Here is an 18,124-nt window from a genome sequence, read left to right as displayed (position 1 = left end):
TCGCGGTGTGACGTCAGCGCGCATTCACAACTCCACTGGGAAACACGAGTCATCTCAGCGAATCGGTTCATAAACGAATCAGTGATTCACTCGAGTCATCACACATAGAATTTTCGCCACAGTTACTAGTTATTGTAATATGTTAATGTTTTGGCAACACTGTGATACACAGCCATGCTGATGAAGCTCATTTGATTTTTTTAAACTATTATAAAGGTGTTATTAACATTATGGTATGTAACCTACATACATCAAACTCAAAATGGCAAAAAAAAGAGTCTGAAAGCTCTATCAGTGTGAAGGAAACCTAATAATCAGGTGTGTATGATCATGTTAACATATGGTTAATATAGTAAGTAACTGTTATAAGGCCATAGTCGGGTGTTTACGGTTAGGGAATCGATTCGACTGAATCATTAACAGAATGATTCGACTCGCACACCACTCGGTCTAAACTTTGAATTTGTTGTTAATTCAGCTATCAATGTTACTCAAGAAGCCTGTACATAAATCAAAGCTCAATATAGTTATGGATGTAATGATGATTATCTGTATGTTAATAACACGCAAATGAGCTCCTGTCGTTACTGACCTGGTTAAAAGCCTCTGTTTCTGTGGCCTGATGTTATTCTGCTGCCTTCACGAGCTATAGGAATGATCGTAAATATTAGTTTCCTAGTTAATTTGACATGAACGCGCTCTCAAGCTCGTAATCGCGACTTCAGAAGTGGGAAGTGTCCGACAGCACGTGAAGGCAGGGTCAGGCATGTTCTCTAACCCTAACCCTAACATGTCTGTAATTCACACACAGATCCAGCATTATGGCATTTTTAAAATGCAGGTTGACATTTACACTGCTGGCATTTTAAAACAAGTTTGACCATAATGTTGACTCACTGTGTAGGCTACGTCTCGTTTCGTATTTCTGCCACAGAATAAAAAACAAATCATGCTTTGGTAAATCTTATGACAAAAAAAATAAATAAATAACAAAACAAAAAAAATCAAAATTATGAATAATCAGTCAAAATTATGACATAAAAATATAAGATTAATTATATAATGTAAGTCATAAATATGAGAAAAAAGTCATAATTATGAACATACTAAGTCATTATTATGAGATAAGACATAATTATGAGATTAAAAAACTGAAATTATGACGTACCAAGTTATAATTATTAGACACAAATACATAATTATGAACATACTAAGTAATCATTATTGTGAGAGAAGTCATAAATATGATAAAAAGTCATATTTATGAACATAGTCAATATTATGAGATAAGGCATAATTATGAGATTAAAAAAGCTGAAATTATGACAAAGTAAAAATTACGACCATAAAATTGAATTATGACATACTAAGTAATAAATGTGAGATAAATAGTTATAATTATGAACATACTAAGTTATTATTATGAGATAAGGCATAATCATGAGATTTAAAAAGCTGAAATTATGACATTAAGATTCAATTGACATACTAAGTCATAATTCTGAGATAAAAATTCATATTTATGAACATACTAAGTAATCATTATTATGAGAGAAGTCTCAAAAATAATTTCAAAAAAGGTGAAATTATGACACAAAGTAAAAATTAGCATCTTAAAAATTAATTATAACATACTAAGTCATTATTATGAGATAAATCATAATTATGAGATTAAAAAGACAAAATGATGACATCAAAAATTTAAATTATGACTTTCTATGTCAATTTTGACTTTTTATCTCATAATTATGATTTTATCATAATTGTATATTTTTTGGCGGAAATGAGCTTCTGTATTTGGCCCTGCATATAATACGTAAATTCACAACAGTGTCTACATCTCCTGTGGTTCAGTCATTCCAGAAACACAAACACAAACTTTATTTGTATTTTTTAATGGTATTTTTTGCTCCTGGAGAGAATCAACAGTCCCGAGGAATGATTCATACTTCAGTTCATCTGTGAGTAACGTGAGACCCGCCACCGTGTGCACGAGCTTAACGCACGAACCGCTTCACATCGGCTCATTTCAAGGCACGCATTACACAAATAAATAACGTTTGGTCATACATTACAGATTACAGCAGACATAAACACACATTAGAAAAGTTGTGCGTGAATATATTAAAGGAGTAGTTCACTTTAGAATTAACATCTCCTACTACTCCTCTAATGCTCAAGTTGATGATCTGCCCTTGTGTTTCTCACAGCATCAATATGATGCATTCGTTTGCCGTGAGCGTCTCCGGAGAGTCTCAGGTGGGAGTTTTCCGGTCGGGTCGCGGGATATATCGGATCGTAGCGGCTCTCCACAACACCGGAGCCAGGAGGAGACTGAGTGTGGTGACGCTGAGGACCAGCAGATACACCTGTGAGGAAGAGGAGGAGAGGAAGGTCTATTACTGTACAATCTGCAGTCAGAATAACAGCAACATCTCTGATGACGAGGGCGGGGCTAGAACCTGTCACTCACATGAGATCAGCCAATAGCAAACCACAACCATCCAATCAATTCCCCACACACACAATCAAGCCCCGCCCACATTTGTTCTTGTTCCAGAAGCGTTTCGCTCGGATATACGACACAATAGAGGAGAAAAGACCAGCGCAACTTCACTTTCATGCTGGTTTAAACACCAGGGCATTCTGGGAGTAAGCGGACACCACTGACCTCTCGAGAGATGATGCCGGCCCGGCGAGCGCGACTGCCCAGGACGAAGGAGAACTCGCTGACCTGGGCCAGTCCTGCCGACACCAGCCAGCGCATGTGCCGAGAGCCCGGCGGGAGGGCGGCCGACAGAACCAGAACCGCCATCAGGAACTGAGAACAGAACCGCAGAACCACAGAGAGATCCATGATCATGTTCCTGTTCTGGAAATCAGTGTCACGTGAACAAAAATACCTTCATGATGACCAGCGAGAAGGTCAGGACTAGCAGAATGGTGAGCTCGTACAGGACGAAGGTCGGGAACACGTGCAGCCCTGCAGAAAACACACACACACACACACAGACACGGACACACACACACACATGGCCGCCAGACACTTCCATCAGAATTTGGTTGTATTTGATTATGTATTTATAAACCTGCCTTTCGATAGCAATATAGTCTGCTTATTTATGACTGGATTCTGCGCTTTCCTGCTAATATCCCATAATTCCCAGCTCCAGGACCGGCCGCTCACCAATAGATGCGAAGAAGATGATGGCCAGGAAGTCTCTGATTGGTTCAGCGCAGCTCATGACCTCAGCGGTGACCATGTGACCTTGTGACGAGAGCAGCGCTCCTGCTAGGAAACATCCCAACTCCATCGACACGTCCATGAACTCTGTGACCTGGAAGACATCGCAGATTATTACACGGCTCTGGGGAATACTTGATTCTGATTGGTCAATCACACATCCAGCGGGATAGTATCCCCAGATAATAGCTTTGCGTTTAAAGACCTAATAAAATATTTAGAATCAGATCAATATTTCGTGTCTAAATATTTACTTCTGTGGCAAATATCTGTGTAATAAGCGGGGTAATGTACATCCAGCCGGTTGTTATCTCAGAATAAACCCCTTCAGGTGTGTGTGTGTGTGTGTGTTATCTCAGAATAAACCCCTTCAGGTGTGTGTGTGTGTGTGTGTGTTATCTCAGAATAAACCCCTTCAGGTGTGTGTGTGTGTGTGTGTTATCTCAGAATAAAGGCGGGGGACAGAGAGAGTCACCGTCAGCATCAGGAACACGAAGGCACTGGTTCCCAGCACTAGGATCTCCTTGTTCCCTTTGCTCTCCGCGTGCAGCTTCCTGTAGAACGGACCAATCAGATGCGAGCGCAGAATCCAACACATGACCAGCACACCGGCCAGAGACACCAGAACCCGAGCCAGCAGAACCAGTACATGCAGAGTTCCCATCAGCACACTGGGACACACACACTTCAACTCATCAATCCCATCGGCACACTGGGACACACACACCTCAACTCATCAATCCCATCAGCACACTGGGACACACACACTTCAACTCATCAAGAGTCACGTTTATAATGTTACAAAAGATTCTGTTTCAAATTAAAGCTGTTACGTTTATCAAACAATCATGAAAAAAAAATCAAGAAATCAGGGTTTCCACAAAAATATGAAGCAGCACAACTGTTTTCAACACTGATATGATGCGAGTTCTACAGTGTCACAGTGAGGTCGGTGATTCACCTGTCCTGTCTATTATTGTTCATTACTGTTTTGTATCTGTTTTTTTTTATTTGTTACTGCATAGTAAAAATAAGTAAATAAAGTGATCCACCTGTCCGTGTCTCCAGTTCCTCCCTGAATGAATGTGGGCATGACGGCGATGAACAGGCCGAGCTGCACATCCTGCATGACCAGCATTCCCAGTAAAACACTGCTGTAGTCCAGCTCACCTGTCAACGCACACACACACACCGATGAGAGGTGGTGTTACAGTAAATATAATCAAACATGACTCCTTGCTTCCACTAGTAGATCTGATCATGTCGTAAACAGAGCATCCGGAAAGTATTCACAGCGCTTCACTTTTTCTGCATTTTGTTATGTTACAGCCTTATTCCAAAATGGATTAAATTCATTATTTTCCTCAAAATTCTACAAACAATACCCCATAATGACAACGCGAAAGAAGTTTGTTTAAAAAGTTTGTAAATTTATTCAAAATAAAAAACAAAAAAATCAGATGTACATAAGTATTCACAGCCCTTGCCATGACACTCAAAATTGAGCTCAGGTGCGTCCCTTTCCACTGATCATCCTTGAGATGTTTCTACAACTTTATTGGAGTCCACCTGTGGTAAATTCAGTTGATTGACCATGATTTGGAAAGGCACACACCTGTCTATATAAGGTCCGAGCTGAGAACCTTCCAGAGGAACAACCACCTCTGCAGCTCTACACCAATCAGATGGAAGCCACTCCTCAGTATAAAGCACATGACAGCCGTCTGGAATTTGCCAAAAGGCACCTGAAGGACTCTCAGGCCATGAGAGACAAAGATTGAACTCTTTGGCCTGAATGACAGAGGAAAGCAGGCACCGCTCATCACCTGGCCAATACCATCCCTACAGTGTGAAGCAGCATCAGCGGAGGGGGAGCTGTGAGACTAGTCAGGATTGAGGGAAAGATGAGGAACCGGGAGACTAGTCAGGGTCGAGGGAAAGATGAGGAACCGGGAGACTAGTCAGGATTGAGGGAAAGATGAGGAACCAGGAGACTAGTCAGGATTGAGGGAAAGATGAGGAACCGGGAGACTAGTCAGGGTCGAGGGAAAGATGAGGAACCAGGAGACTAGTCAGGATTGAGGGAAAGATGAGGAACCGGGAGACTAGTCAGGATCGATGGAAAGATGAGGAACCGGGAGACTCGTCAGGGTCGAGGGAAAGATGAGGAACCAGGAGACTAGTCAGGATCGAGGGAAAGATGAGGAACCGGGAGACTAGTCAGGATTGAGGGAAAGATGAGGAACCAGGAGACTAGTCAGGATTGAGGGAAAGATGAGGAACCGGAAGACTAGTCAGGGTCGTGGGAAAGATGAGGAACCAGGAGACTAGACAGGATTGAGGGAAAGATGAGGAACCGGGAGACTAGTCAGGGTCGAGGGAGAGATGAGGAACCGGGAGACTCGTCAGGGTCGAGAGAAAGATGAGGAACCGGGAGACTAGTCAGGGTCGAGGGAAAGATGAGGAACCGAGAGACTAGTCAGGATCGAGGGAAAGATGAGGAACCGGGAGACTAGTCAGGATCGAGGGAAAGATGAGGAACCGGGAGACTAGTCCAAAAAATTAGAAATAACCAAATTGCTTACCACAGCTATGCAGACGACACACAGCTGTACTTAGCCCTATCGCCCAATGATTACAGCCCCATTGACTCCTTGTGCCGATGCATTGACGAAGTCAACAGTTGGATGTGTCAAAACTTTCTTCAATTAAACAAAGACAAAACTGAAGTTATTGCGTTTGGAAACAAAGATGAAGTTCTCAAGGTGAACGCATACCTTCACTCTAGGGGTCAAATAACTAAACATCAAGTCAGGAATCTTGGTGTGACACTAGAGTCAGACCTTAGTTTCAGTAGTCATGTCAAAGCAATAACTAAATCAGCATACTATCATCTGAAAAATATTGCAAGAATTAGATGCTTTGTTTCCAGACAAGACTTAGAGAAACTTGTGCATGCTTTCATCACCAGCAGGGTGGATTATTGTAATGGACTCCTCACTGGCCTTCCCAAAAAGACCATAAGACAGTTGCAGCTCATACAGAACGCTGCCGCTAGGATTCTGAGCAGAACCAGAAAATATGAACATATCACACCAGTCCTCAGGTCTTTACACTGGCTCCCAGTTAGATTTAGGATTGATTTTAAAGTATTATTACTGGTATATAAATCATTCAATGGCCTAGGACCACAATACATAGCAGATATACTCACTGAATATAAACCCAACAGATCACTCAGATTTTTAGGATCATATCAGCTAGAAATACCAAGGGTTCACTCTAAACATGGCGAGTCTGCTTTTAGCTATTATGCCAGCCACAGTTGGAACCAGCTTCCAGAAGAGATCAGATGTGCTCCTACAGTGGTCACATTCAAATCCAGACTCAAAACACTTCTGTTTAGCTGTGCATTTACTGAATGAGCACTGTGCCGCTGTTCGTCCGACTGTTTGTACTGTACTGTATTTTATTTTATTTTTCTAAACTGTTTTAATTATTCTCATTTCTTTTAATTATTTAAATTTCTCCTATGTCAGCAGGGCATTTAGCCCGTAACTGTAAATGCCCAATCAGAAGGTGTAAAAGAAAGTGATAATGTGAAAGTGACGTGTATTAATGTGGGTTTGAAAGTAGAACAGTATTTAAATGACGATATTAAAGTTTTCGTCTGAGAAAGAATGTGAACGCAGTGCTAAAGAAAGTGAAAAGAACGTGTGAGTAAATGAGGGAGAAAAGAAAGTTAAAGGAAAGTTGATAGATGGAAGTCGTAAGAAGATTGAAGGTTAAAAGAAGGTTGAAAGATTTAAATCTTAAGGGAATCCTTTGAAGGAAAGATCTATAATAACATTCTTTTTTTTTTTTTTTTAAGTACTGTATTTTATTTTATTTTTCTAAACTGTTTTAATTATTCTTATTTCTTTTTATTATTCTAATTTCTTCTATGTAAAGCACTTTGAATTGCCATTGTGTATGAAATGTGCTATATAAATAAAATTGCCATAGTCACGGTCGAGGGAAAGATGAGGAACCGGGAGACTAGTCAGGATCGAAGGAAGGATGAGGAAGCGGGAGACTCATCAGGATCGAGGGAAAGATGAGGAACCGGGAGACTCGTCAGGATCGAGGGAAAGATGAGGAACCGGGAGACTAGTCAGGGTCGAGGGAAAGATGAGGAACCGGGAGACTAGTCAGGATCGAGAGAAAGATGAGGAACTGGGAGACTATTCAGGATAGAGGAAAAGATGAATGTACAGAGATGTCCTCAATGAAAACCGAGCTCTGGATCTCAGACTGGGGCGACGGTTCATCTTCCAACAGGACAACGACATTCAGCACCAAGATAAGACAGGAATGGCTCCGGGACAACTCTGGGAATGTCTTTGAGTGGCCCAGCCAGAACTCAGACTCGAACCCGATTGAGCATCTCTGGAGAGATCTGAAGATGTCTGTGCACCGACACTCCCCATCCAACCTGATGGAGCTTGAGAGGTTCTGCAAAGAAGAATGGGAGAAACTGCCCAAAAATATGTGTGCCAAACTTGCAGCATCATACTCAAAAACACTTGAGGCTGTAATTGGTGCCAAAGGTGGATCAACAAAGTATTGAGCAAAGGCTGTGAATACTTATGTACATGTGTTTTTTCGTTTTTTATTTGTAATAAATTTGCAAAGATTTCAAACAAACTTCTTTGACGTTGTCATTATAGGGTATTGTTTGTAGAATTTTGAGGAAAATAATGAATTTAATCCATTTTGGAAAAAGGCTGTAACATAACAAAATGTGAAAAATGTGAAGCACTGTGAATACTTTCCGGATGCACTGTATATGCCAAAGACAGTAAAAAAAAAAATGGATGTAGTGTCCGTGACGTCACTCGTCACTTGAAGCCCAAAGTGGGCGGAGCTGGCCGTTGCCATCTTGGCCGCACGTCACTCCCGGCTAAACGAAAATGTGCAGCGAGGCGGATTAGCTGACGTGACGTGACGCTAACAGACAGCAGACAAACGGCTAGTAGTGACATCAGCGGCAATCCACCTGTCACTCAAGAGGCCATGCCCTCAATTATGCAGAACTTCAAGCCTTAATATAATTTAAACAGATGAGTTATAAAAAAATTCGTCATGAAGGGCAAAATTAGCTTTATAGACCAAAACCATTTTTTGCACCAGACTGTAAACATGTGTTTTTCTGCTGTAAAGTTGGGCATTTTAACATGGAGGTTTATGGAATTGACTCTCTTCTGCAGCCGATCTCTAGTGGCCAGTTGATGAACTGCAGTTTAAGTCACGTCAGTGTTGGATTCAAAAGAGAGACAGGCAGGTTGCAGCTTGATATATACACACACCACAGCTGTGAGTGGATGGACCAGCTCACACACACACACACACACGTACACACACACACTCACCCTCCTTGGACTCGGCTCTGGATCCTCCGGCTAGAAAGCGAGACACGACTGGAGTGCTGGAGAGAGACAGACAGCAGGAGATGAAGACGGTCTGTGAGGGCTGAAGGTGGAGCATCTTACCCCACAGCAGACCAGCGGACACCATCAGCAGACTGAGACCCCCAGAGCCCTGCAGCGAGATCCTCCACACCTGAACACATCAACAACATCCACATCAGAGAGATCCTCCACACCTGACATCAATAAAAACATATGAGCTATCTATCTATCTATCTATCTGTTTGCACATAAGGAGGGGCCCTATGAAAGTGGGATCTAGTGACTGACTGGAGACTCTTCACACTCCTCCATCCCTCGGCTTCAATACATTCTTTCCTCAAGCCCACGAGTGGAAACACCTGTCTTTACCTTGTGGAGGCGTTCGGGTGAAAACTCCAGCCCGACCACGAAGAGAGTGAAGAACACGCCGAGCTCTCCCAACGTCTCCACCTGGACCATAGACTGCAGGAGACACAGCATTATACACACGTTTAGATGTGCACACATGTGTGTGAAGATGCTCGGCGCTCACTTTAATGCTGTTGAGTCCCGATGGGCCGAGCAGAACCCCACAGATGATGTAACCGAACATGGGCGGCAGACCCATCAGCGTACACATCCATCCACACGGCAGAGACAACATCACCACCAACACCAGATCCTGCAGAACACACACACGCACACACACCAGTCAGCTTCATTTCATATTCATATTGAGTTGGTTGAGGAGGGTTGGTTCCCCCTTCCATGTAAAGCGCTTTGAGTGTCTAGAAAAGCCCTATATAAATGTAATGAATTATTATTATTATTATATTAGACACATGGTTAGAACAGTGTCAAAGTCCCCCTGTGGTGAGAATCCAGCTTTTAATGTTGTTTATGTCTATGTAGTGTTTTTAAGTACGGGATAATGTACATCCAGCCGGTGATTCTCTCAAAATAACCCCCGACAGGATGATGAGGACGCGAAGCGGAGGTGCTGAGATAACACACACACACACACTCACTCACACACACACACACACAGACACAGACACACACACAGACACTCACACACACACTGACACTCACACACACACACACACACACACACACACACACACTCACACTCACACTCACACACACACAGACACAGACACAGACACACACACACACACACACACACACACACACACACACACACAGACACAGACACAGACACAGACACACACACAGACACTCTCACACACACCTGAAGGGGTTTATTCTGAGATAACACACACAAACACACACACACACACACAGACACTCACACACAGAGACACTCACACACACACCTGAAGGGGTTTATTCTGAGATAACACACACACACACACACACACACACACACACACACACAGACACTCACTCACTCACACACACATACACACACACACACACACACACACATACCTGAAGGGGTTTATTCTGAGATGATACACACAAACACACACACACACACACACACACACACGTTATTCGCTCTTTAAACGCAGAGCTTCTCGGAGAGAGCAGTTTCAGCGGCGAGATCAAACTAGACGGACATGTAAGAGATACGGTTTACAGTCATAACACTTATTACACAGCATTTCTCCACATTAATAATTATGGAGATCAGAGATATTGATTCAAAATTAAACTGTTTTAAAATCGTACCTGTTTGTGTCTTATAATCCAACAGTGAACAAAACAATAGTCACAAAATGGCCGCCGCTGCGTTTGTATGAAACGAGAGCGAGTCCACGATACTGGATGGCATAATTAAATAACTGTACACAAAATATTGATTTGATTCAGTTTTAATATTTTATTAGCTCACCAAACGCAAAACTTCCACGAAGTAAAACCATTCCTAGCGAGTGTGTAGCGCTGCTGACTTCAGTGACCTGGATGAGCCTGTGCTTCTGTTCTAAGCGGTAGTTATCGGGGAATAATATCCCGCTGGATGTGTGATTGACCAATCAGAATCAAGTATTCCACAGAGCCGTGTAATAATATTCATAAGTCGACACCATTGCTGAGTATTTTCTCAAAAACACGCTTTGAAATCGCTGGTGTTTCTGACGTCACAAACTACCTCGTAACCAATCAGATCAACGTGTGATCGTCAACCAGTGGATCTCTGAGCTGAGTAAGTGAGTGGAGGCGGGGCTCATTTGCATATTCATAGAACCACGCATACTAAATGAGGCACGGGTGTCGAGTTACATTCAAGATATATATTATTATTTATTATAAAAAAACTGTTAAATATGTCATTTTGGGGATCAAAGATGAGTTTTAAGGGATAAAATGATTGACTACAGGGGGACTTGTGATGCTAAAATATCCTTCCATAACTGAAGGTTTTGTTGATAATTTCCCATCTGTGTGGAAGAGCTGAACTGAATAACACAACAGTCCGAGGTCAGAGGTCACCTTGATGAAGTGGTGGTCTGCGCGGGACATGGTGGAGTCCCGTGGTTTGGTCAGCACATACTGGTTATTCTGGGAGTCGATCAGCATGCTGAGCCCCAGATTGCCTTTGTCCACACGCATGGACATGTTCTTCCTCTTCCCGTCCTCCTCGTCCTCCTCCACCCTCAGGACGGCCTCCACGTTCACCCCCTTCATCTGGACAGAGACACAGAGAAGCTGTTTATGAATCAATTCATACTCAGTTTATACATCACTATACATGTTAGGGCTGTCAAACAAAAATTTACATTTTGAATTTTGGAAAGAAAACAACCCTGCACATTAACATTTTTGGTGTGTGAAGATGCGCGTGAGACATGATGATGACGTCACTGACGCGGTTTGTTCCTGTTTGCTTATCCAGCACAACGCGGTGCGGCTGCGTTGTTAATGTGAAAAGTGGCGGGAAAAGGCTTTTCCTGCTGACGAAACACTCTCAGTTGGAGACAACGACACACTTGACCAAACCAGCACATCTGTCATAGCTGAGAGTGTGTGTGTGTGTGTGTGTGTGTGTGTGTGTTCATCAGCTGAAACATTGTCAACAGAAAGCGCTCAGCATGTGAGTGTGTGTGAGTATAAAAGCGCTCAGCATGTGAGTGTGTGTGAGTATGAAAGCGCTCAGCATGTGAGTGTGTGTGAGTGTGTGTGAGTGTGTGTGAGTATGAAAGCGCTCAGCATGTGAGAGTGTGTGAGTGTGTGTGAGTATGAAAGCGCTCAGCATGTGAGTGTGTGTGAGTATAAAAGCGCTCAGCATGTGAGTGTGTGTGAGTGTGTGTGAGTATGAAAGCGCTCAGCATGTGAGTGTGTGTGAGTATGAAAGCGCTCAGCATGTGAGTGTGTGTGAGTATGAAAGCGCTCAGCATGTGAGTGTGTGTGAGTATAAAAGCGCTCAGCATGTGAGTGTGTGTGAGTGTGTGTGAGTATGAAAGCGCTCAGCATGTGAGTGTGTGTGAGTATGAAAGCGCTCAGCATGTGAGTGTGTGTGAGTGTGTGTGAGTGTGAAAGCGCTCAGCATGTGAGTGTGTGTAAGTGTGTGTGAGTGTGAAAGCGCTCAGCATGTGAGTGTGTGTAAGTGTGTGTGAGTGTGAAAGCGCTCAGCATGTGAGTGTGTGTGTGTGAAAGCGCTCAGCATGTGAGTGTGTGTGAGTGTGAAAGCGCTCAGCATGTGAGTGTGTGTGTGAGTGTGTGTGAGTATGAAAGCGCTCAGCATGTGAGTGTGTGTGAGTGTGAAAGCGCTCAGCATGTGAGTGTGTGTGAGTGTGAAAGCGCTCAGCATGTGAGTGTGTGTGAGTGTGAAAAAGCTCAGCATGTGAGTGTGTGTGAGTGTGAAAGCGCTCAGCATGTGAGTGTGTGTGAGAGTGAAAGCGCTCAGCATGTGAGTGTGTGTGAGTGTGAAAGCGCTCAGCATGTGAGTGTGTGTGAGTGTGTGTGAGTGTGAAAGCGCTCAGCATGTGAGTGTGTGTGAGTGTGAAAGCGCTCAGCATGTGAGTGTGTGTGAGTGTGAAAGCGCTCAGTATGTGAGTGTGTGTGAGTGTGAAAGCGCTCAGCATGTGAGTGTGTGTGAGTGTGTGTGAGTGTGAAAGCGCTCAGCATGTGAGTGTGTGTGAGTGTGTGTGAGTGTGAAAGCGCTCAGCATGTGAGTGTGTGTGAGTGTGAAAGCGCTCAGCATGTGAGTGTGTGTGAGTGTGAAAGCGCTCAGTATGTGAGTGTGTGTGAGTGTGAAAGCGCTCAGCATGTGAGTGTGTGTAAGTGTGTGTGAGTGTGAAAGCGCTCAGCATGTGAGTGTGTGTAAGTGTGTGTGAGTGTGAAAGCGCTCAGCATGTGAGTGTGTGTGAGTGTGAAAGCGCTCAGCATGTGAGTGTGTGTGTGTGAAAGCGCTCAGCATGTGAGTGTGTGTGAGTGTGAAAGCGCTCAGCATGTGAGTGTGTGTGTGTGAGTGTGAGTGTGTGTGAGTATGAAAGCGCTCAGCATGTGAGTGTGTGTGAGTGTGAAAGCGCTCAGCATGTGAGTGTGTGTGAGTGTGTGTGAGTGTGAAAGCGCTCAGCATGTGAGTGTGTGTGAGTGTGAAAGCGCTCAGCATGTGAGTGTGTGTGAGTGTGAAAGCGCTCAGCATGTGAGTGTGTGTGAGTGTGAAAGCGCTCAGCATGTGAGTGTGTGTGAGTGTGTGTGAGTGTGAAAGCGCTCAGCATGTGAGTGTGTGTGAGTGTGAAAGCGCTCAGCATGTGAGTGTGTGTGAGTGTGAAAGCGCTCAGCATGTGAGTGTGTGTGAGTGTGTGTGAGTATGAAAGCGCTCAGCATGTGAGTGTGTGTGAGTGTGAAAGCGCTCAGCATGTGAGTGTGTGTGAGTGTGAAAGCACTCAGCATGTGAGTGTGTGTGAGTGTGAAAGCGCTCAGCATGTGAGTGTGTGTGAGTGTGAAAGCGCTCAGCATGTGAGTGTGTGTGAGTGTGAAAGCGCTCAGCATGTGAGTGTGTGTGAGAGTGAAAGCGCTCAGCATGTGAGTGTGTGTGAGTGTGAAAGCGCTCAGCATGTGAGTGTGTGTGAGTGTGTGTGAGTGTGAAAGCGCTCAGCATGTGAGTGTGTGTGAGTGTGAAAGCGCTCAGCATGTGAGTGTGTGTGAGTGTGAAAGCGCTCAGCATGTGAGTGTGTGTGAGTGTGAAAGCGCTCAGCATGTGAGTGTGTGTGAGTGTGTGTGAGTGTGAAAGCGCTCAGCATGTGAGTGTGTGTGAGTGTGAAAGCGCTCAGCATGTGAGTGTGTGTGAGAGTGAAAGCGCTCAGCATGTGAGTGTGTGTGAGTGTGAAAGCGCTCAGCATGTGAGTGTGTGTGAGTGTGAAAGCGCTCAGCATGTGAGTGTGTGTGAGTGTGAAAGCGCTCAGCATGTGAGTGTGTGTGAGTGTGAAAGCACTCAGCATGTGAGTGTGTGTGAGTGTGAAAGCACTCAGCATGTGAGTGTGTGTGAGAGTGAAAGCGCTCAGCATGTGAGTGTGTGTGAGTGTGAAAGCGCTCAGCATGTGAGTGTGTGTGAGTGTGAAAGCGCTCAGCATGTGAGTGTGTGTGAGTGTGAAAGCGCTCAGCATGTGAGTGTGTGTGAGTGTGAAAGCGCTCAGCATGTGAGTGTGTGTGAGAGTGAAAGCGCTCAGCATGTGAGTGTGTGTGAGTGTGAAAGCGCTCAGCATGTGAGTGTGTGTGAGAGTGAAAGCGCTCAGCATGTGAGTGTGTGTGAGTGTGAAAGCGCTCAGCATGTGAGTGTGTGTGAGTGTGAAAGCGCTCAGCATGTGAGTGTGTGTGAGTGTGAAAGCGCTCAGCATGTGAGTGTGTGTGAGTGTGAAAGCGCTCAGCATGTGAGTGTGTGTGAGTGTGAAAGCGCTCAGCATGTGAGTGTGTGTGAGTGTGAAAGCGCTCAGCATGTGAGTGTGTGTGAGTGTGAAAGCGCTCAGCATGTGAGTGTTTGTGAGTGTGTGTGAGTGTGAAAGCGCTCAGCATGTGAGTGTGTGTGAGTGTGAAAGCGCTCAGCGTGTGAGTGTGTGTGAGAGTGAAAGCGCTCAGCATGTGAGTGTGTGTGAGTGTGAAAGCGCTCAGCATGTGAGTGTGTGTGAGTGTGAAAGCGCTCAGCATGTGAGTGTGTGTGAGTGTGAAAGCGCTCAGCATGTGAGTGTGTGTGAGTGTGAAAGCGCTCAGCATGTGAGTGTGTGTGAGTGTGTGTGAGAGTGAAAGCGCTCAGCATGTGAGTGTGTGTGAGAGTGAAAGCGCTCAGCATGTGAGTGTGTGTGAGTGTGTGTAAGTGTGAAAGCGCTCAGCATGTGAGTGTGTGTGAGAGTGAAAGCGCTCAGCATGTGAGTGTGTGTGAGTGTGAAAGCGCTCAGCATGTGAGTGTGTGTGAGTGTGAAAGCGCTCAGCATGTGAGTGTGTGTGAGAGTGAAAGCGCTCAGCATGTGAGTGTGTGTGAGTGTGAAAGCGCTCAGCATGTGAGTGTGTGTGAGTGTGAAAGCGCTCAGCATGTGAGTGTGTGTGAGAGTGAAAGCGCTCAGCATGTGAGTGTGTGTGAGAGTGAAAGCGCTCAGCATGTGAGTGTGTGTGAGTGTGAAAGCGCTCAGCATGTGAGTGTGTGTGAGTGTGAAAGCGCTCAGCATGTGAGTGTGTGTGAGTGTGAAAGCGCTCAGCATGTGAGTGTGTGTGAGTGTGAAAGCGCTCAGCATGTGAGTGTGTGTGAGTGTGAAAGCGCTCAGCATGTGAGTGTGCACACAACACAGCACTTATTTCCCTCTTATTGCCTTAATTTTGCTAATGTTTAAGAAAGAAATTCGAGTTAAGCTTTTCAGCCAGGTTGCTAGCTAACCCTAACCCTAACCCTAACCCTAAGCCCTAATACACGTGTGTGTGAGCCTGTGTTCTGCTGACGCTCTGTCCTCGTCTGTGTTCGCTCTCCACACCTGTTTGTTGTTGTCGAAGGCGTGCTCCTCGATGTCCTCCTCCAGCCGGTCCGCAGCTTTCCTCACGTCCTCCAGGATCTCGTCCAGCATGGACAGGGTTTTGTTCCGGTCTTGTGCGACCTTCAGCGCCTCCTGCTGGTGCTTCTCCGCGGCCAGCAGCTCCATGTACTCCTGCTCCTCCTGCACACACACACACACGGGTAAAGAGGACCTGGACACCACACTCGAGTAAAAGTGCAGAAACCTTACAGCGAAAATGACTCCATTACAAGTTACAAATCACCGATTTCAATACGACTTGGAAAATAAAGGTGTCCGAGCGTGTGTGACTTTCTCTCCTGTGTTTGTCTTTGTTTATTTGTGTGTATCCTGACATTGTTACGCACTGTGGTTGTTTTTAAATGTGCTATACAAAATAAGTTTGAACTTGAACTCGAAGGACTTATAGAGCAAAAGTCTCAGAGTATCTGATTTTAACAGTACTTAAGCATTTTACTCACACTGAGCGTAGGCTCAAACATGAACTAGTCCTCGACACCTAAGAGTCATGCCAGCGAAAAACAAGAAACGGTTGATTTGTGAGGAGAGCCATCACGTTTATTTTCTAAAATAAAAATAAAACTGAACCCCTAAATATTGCAATAAATCAAGGTTGACACAACAGCCTCTTAAACATCTACAAACACTCGAGTCTCAGTTCAGCTCAAGTGCTGAGTAAGTAAACCCTTATCCTTCAAAAAGGTCTCTTCAATATAACGGATAAATAAAATAATGTTAAGTAAGAAATAGTCAACGTCTACGTGCACTGGGTGTGCTGGTGTCGGCCTCATTTCATATGTGAAACGCCTGCGATTGAGCAACTACCGCTAACGCACGTTTGTGGACACGTTTGGGGAAGTAAAGGCAAAGACACACAAGTTATAGTACATGCCTGAAGCACATGCCACGAATATTCAGATCCACTCTCAAAACAAGGAAAACAAAGATATGTGGACAAACTGCAAGATTTGGGTGCTTATGAATGTTCCATATAAAGCACCTGCTGCTGTTGCTTAATGTGTGCTAATACATATCAGCCCTTAAAGTCTTGATGTTGTTTCAGGCTCTACTAGAACCGGTTTTCCTGCTTGAATGTTGATTATTCTCCTCATATTCTCCATTGTTGCAGCTCCTCTCTTCCCAGTCTGTCAGTAACGCTCTGTTTACTTCCTGTCTCTATGAAGCCCCTCCTTCTGAAAAGCACACTGTGCTCTGATTGGTCGGCTGGAGCGGTGTGTTGTGATTGGTCGAGCGCTTCGAGTGTGTTTGGGAAATGTCCCACCCCTTTCCATAACCGCCAGTTTAACACACTGCTAACTAACTCAACCAGGCCCCGCCCCTTTATTCTGCATATTAATTATTTAAATGAGGAATATTGTGACATGTTGAAAATTCGAGTCTACCTCGGAGGCGTTTCTCAGTTGTCACGTGACTGACCTTGATGGCGGCTTCCCTGAGCGCCTGGAGTCTCTGCCGGCTGCTGTCCCTCATGTTGACGATGTCCTTGAAGTTCCCCGTGAGCACTCGCTGGAGCCCCTCCACAGCCTGGAAGAGGGAGCGTTCGCTCTCGTTGAGCTCGCGCTGGAACACCTCGAGCGTGTGGATGCGGAACAGCTTCTCGTTCGGTGCCAGAGTCTGGTCCCGCTCCAGAACCAGCGCGGCCGAGCCCAGCTTACGCACGGCCGAGTGCTTGTGTCTGAGGAGCGTGGAGAGCCGCCGGCAGTTCTCCGTCACCCACGGGTGTCCGTACACCTGCGCTCTATGGACCTGCTGAGCCTGCAGCGCCACCACCAGGCCGACGCACAGCACTGCACACACACCTTGCATCCGGCACGCTAGAAATCACATCATCGCAGGGTTATTATAGTCACCGTGAAATCAAAACTGAAATGAAAACGAAAAAAAGTGCATCTATCCATCATAAAAGTGCATCTATCCATGATAAAAGTGCATCTATCCATCATAAAAGTCCATCTATCCATGATAAAAGTGCATCTATCATCATAAAAGTGCACCTATCCATCATAAAAGTGCATCTATCCATGATAAAAGTGCATCTATCCATCATAAAAGTGCATCTATCCATCATAAAAGTGCATCTATCCATGATAAAAGTGCATCTATCCATCATAAAAGTCCATCTATCCATCATAAAAGTGCATCTATCATCATAAAAGTGCATCTGTCCATCATAAAAGTGCATCTATCCGTCATAAAAGTGCATCTATCCGTCATAAAAGTGCATCTGTCCATCATAAAAGTGCATAGATCTATCCGTCATAAAAGTGCATCTGTCCGTCATAAAAGTGCATCTATCCATGATAAAAGTGCATCTATCATCATAAAAGTGCATCTATCCATCATAAAAGTGCATCTATCCATGATAAAAGTGCATCTATCCATCATAAAAGTGCATCTATCCATGATAAAAGTGCATCTGTCCATCATAAAAGTCCATCTATCCATGATAAAAGTGCATCTAT

The 18,124-nt window shown here is 44.6% G+C and overlaps 1 protein-coding gene across 1 annotated transcript in view; it reads right to left on the bottom strand.

Annotated features, from left to right (window-relative positions):
* Positions 1 to 1,879: 1,879 nt before the first annotated feature.
* Positions 1,880 to 18,124, bottom strand: part of tmco3 (transmembrane and coiled-coil domains 3) — a 22,413-nt gene continuing 6,168 nt past the window's right edge. Inside the window, 13 exon segments of the mRNA XM_082163808.1 lie at positions 1,880 to 2,369; positions 2,672 to 2,821; positions 2,904 to 2,983; positions 3,188 to 3,338; positions 3,720 to 3,938; positions 3,941 to 3,956; positions 4,297 to 4,414; positions 8,656 to 8,845; positions 9,064 to 9,156; positions 9,227 to 9,355; positions 11,131 to 11,325; positions 15,603 to 15,782; positions 17,079 to 17,476. Coding sequence (XP_082019934.1) covers positions 2,256 to 2,369; positions 2,672 to 2,821; positions 2,904 to 2,983; positions 3,188 to 3,338; positions 3,720 to 3,938; positions 3,941 to 3,956; positions 4,297 to 4,414; positions 8,656 to 8,845; positions 9,064 to 9,156; positions 9,227 to 9,355; positions 11,131 to 11,325; positions 15,603 to 15,782; positions 17,079 to 17,476 — 2,033 coding nt within the window. The 3' untranslated portion in view covers positions 1,880 to 2,255.

This window comes from Leuciscus leuciscus (assembly GCF_965113295.1).
Source record: "Leuciscus leuciscus genome assembly, chromosome: 3".
In the NCBI taxonomy this organism is placed as follows: domain Eukaryota; kingdom Metazoa; phylum Chordata; class Actinopteri; order Cypriniformes; family Leuciscidae; genus Leuciscus; species Leuciscus leuciscus.
This window is presented reverse-complemented; position numbering and strand designations above follow the sequence as displayed.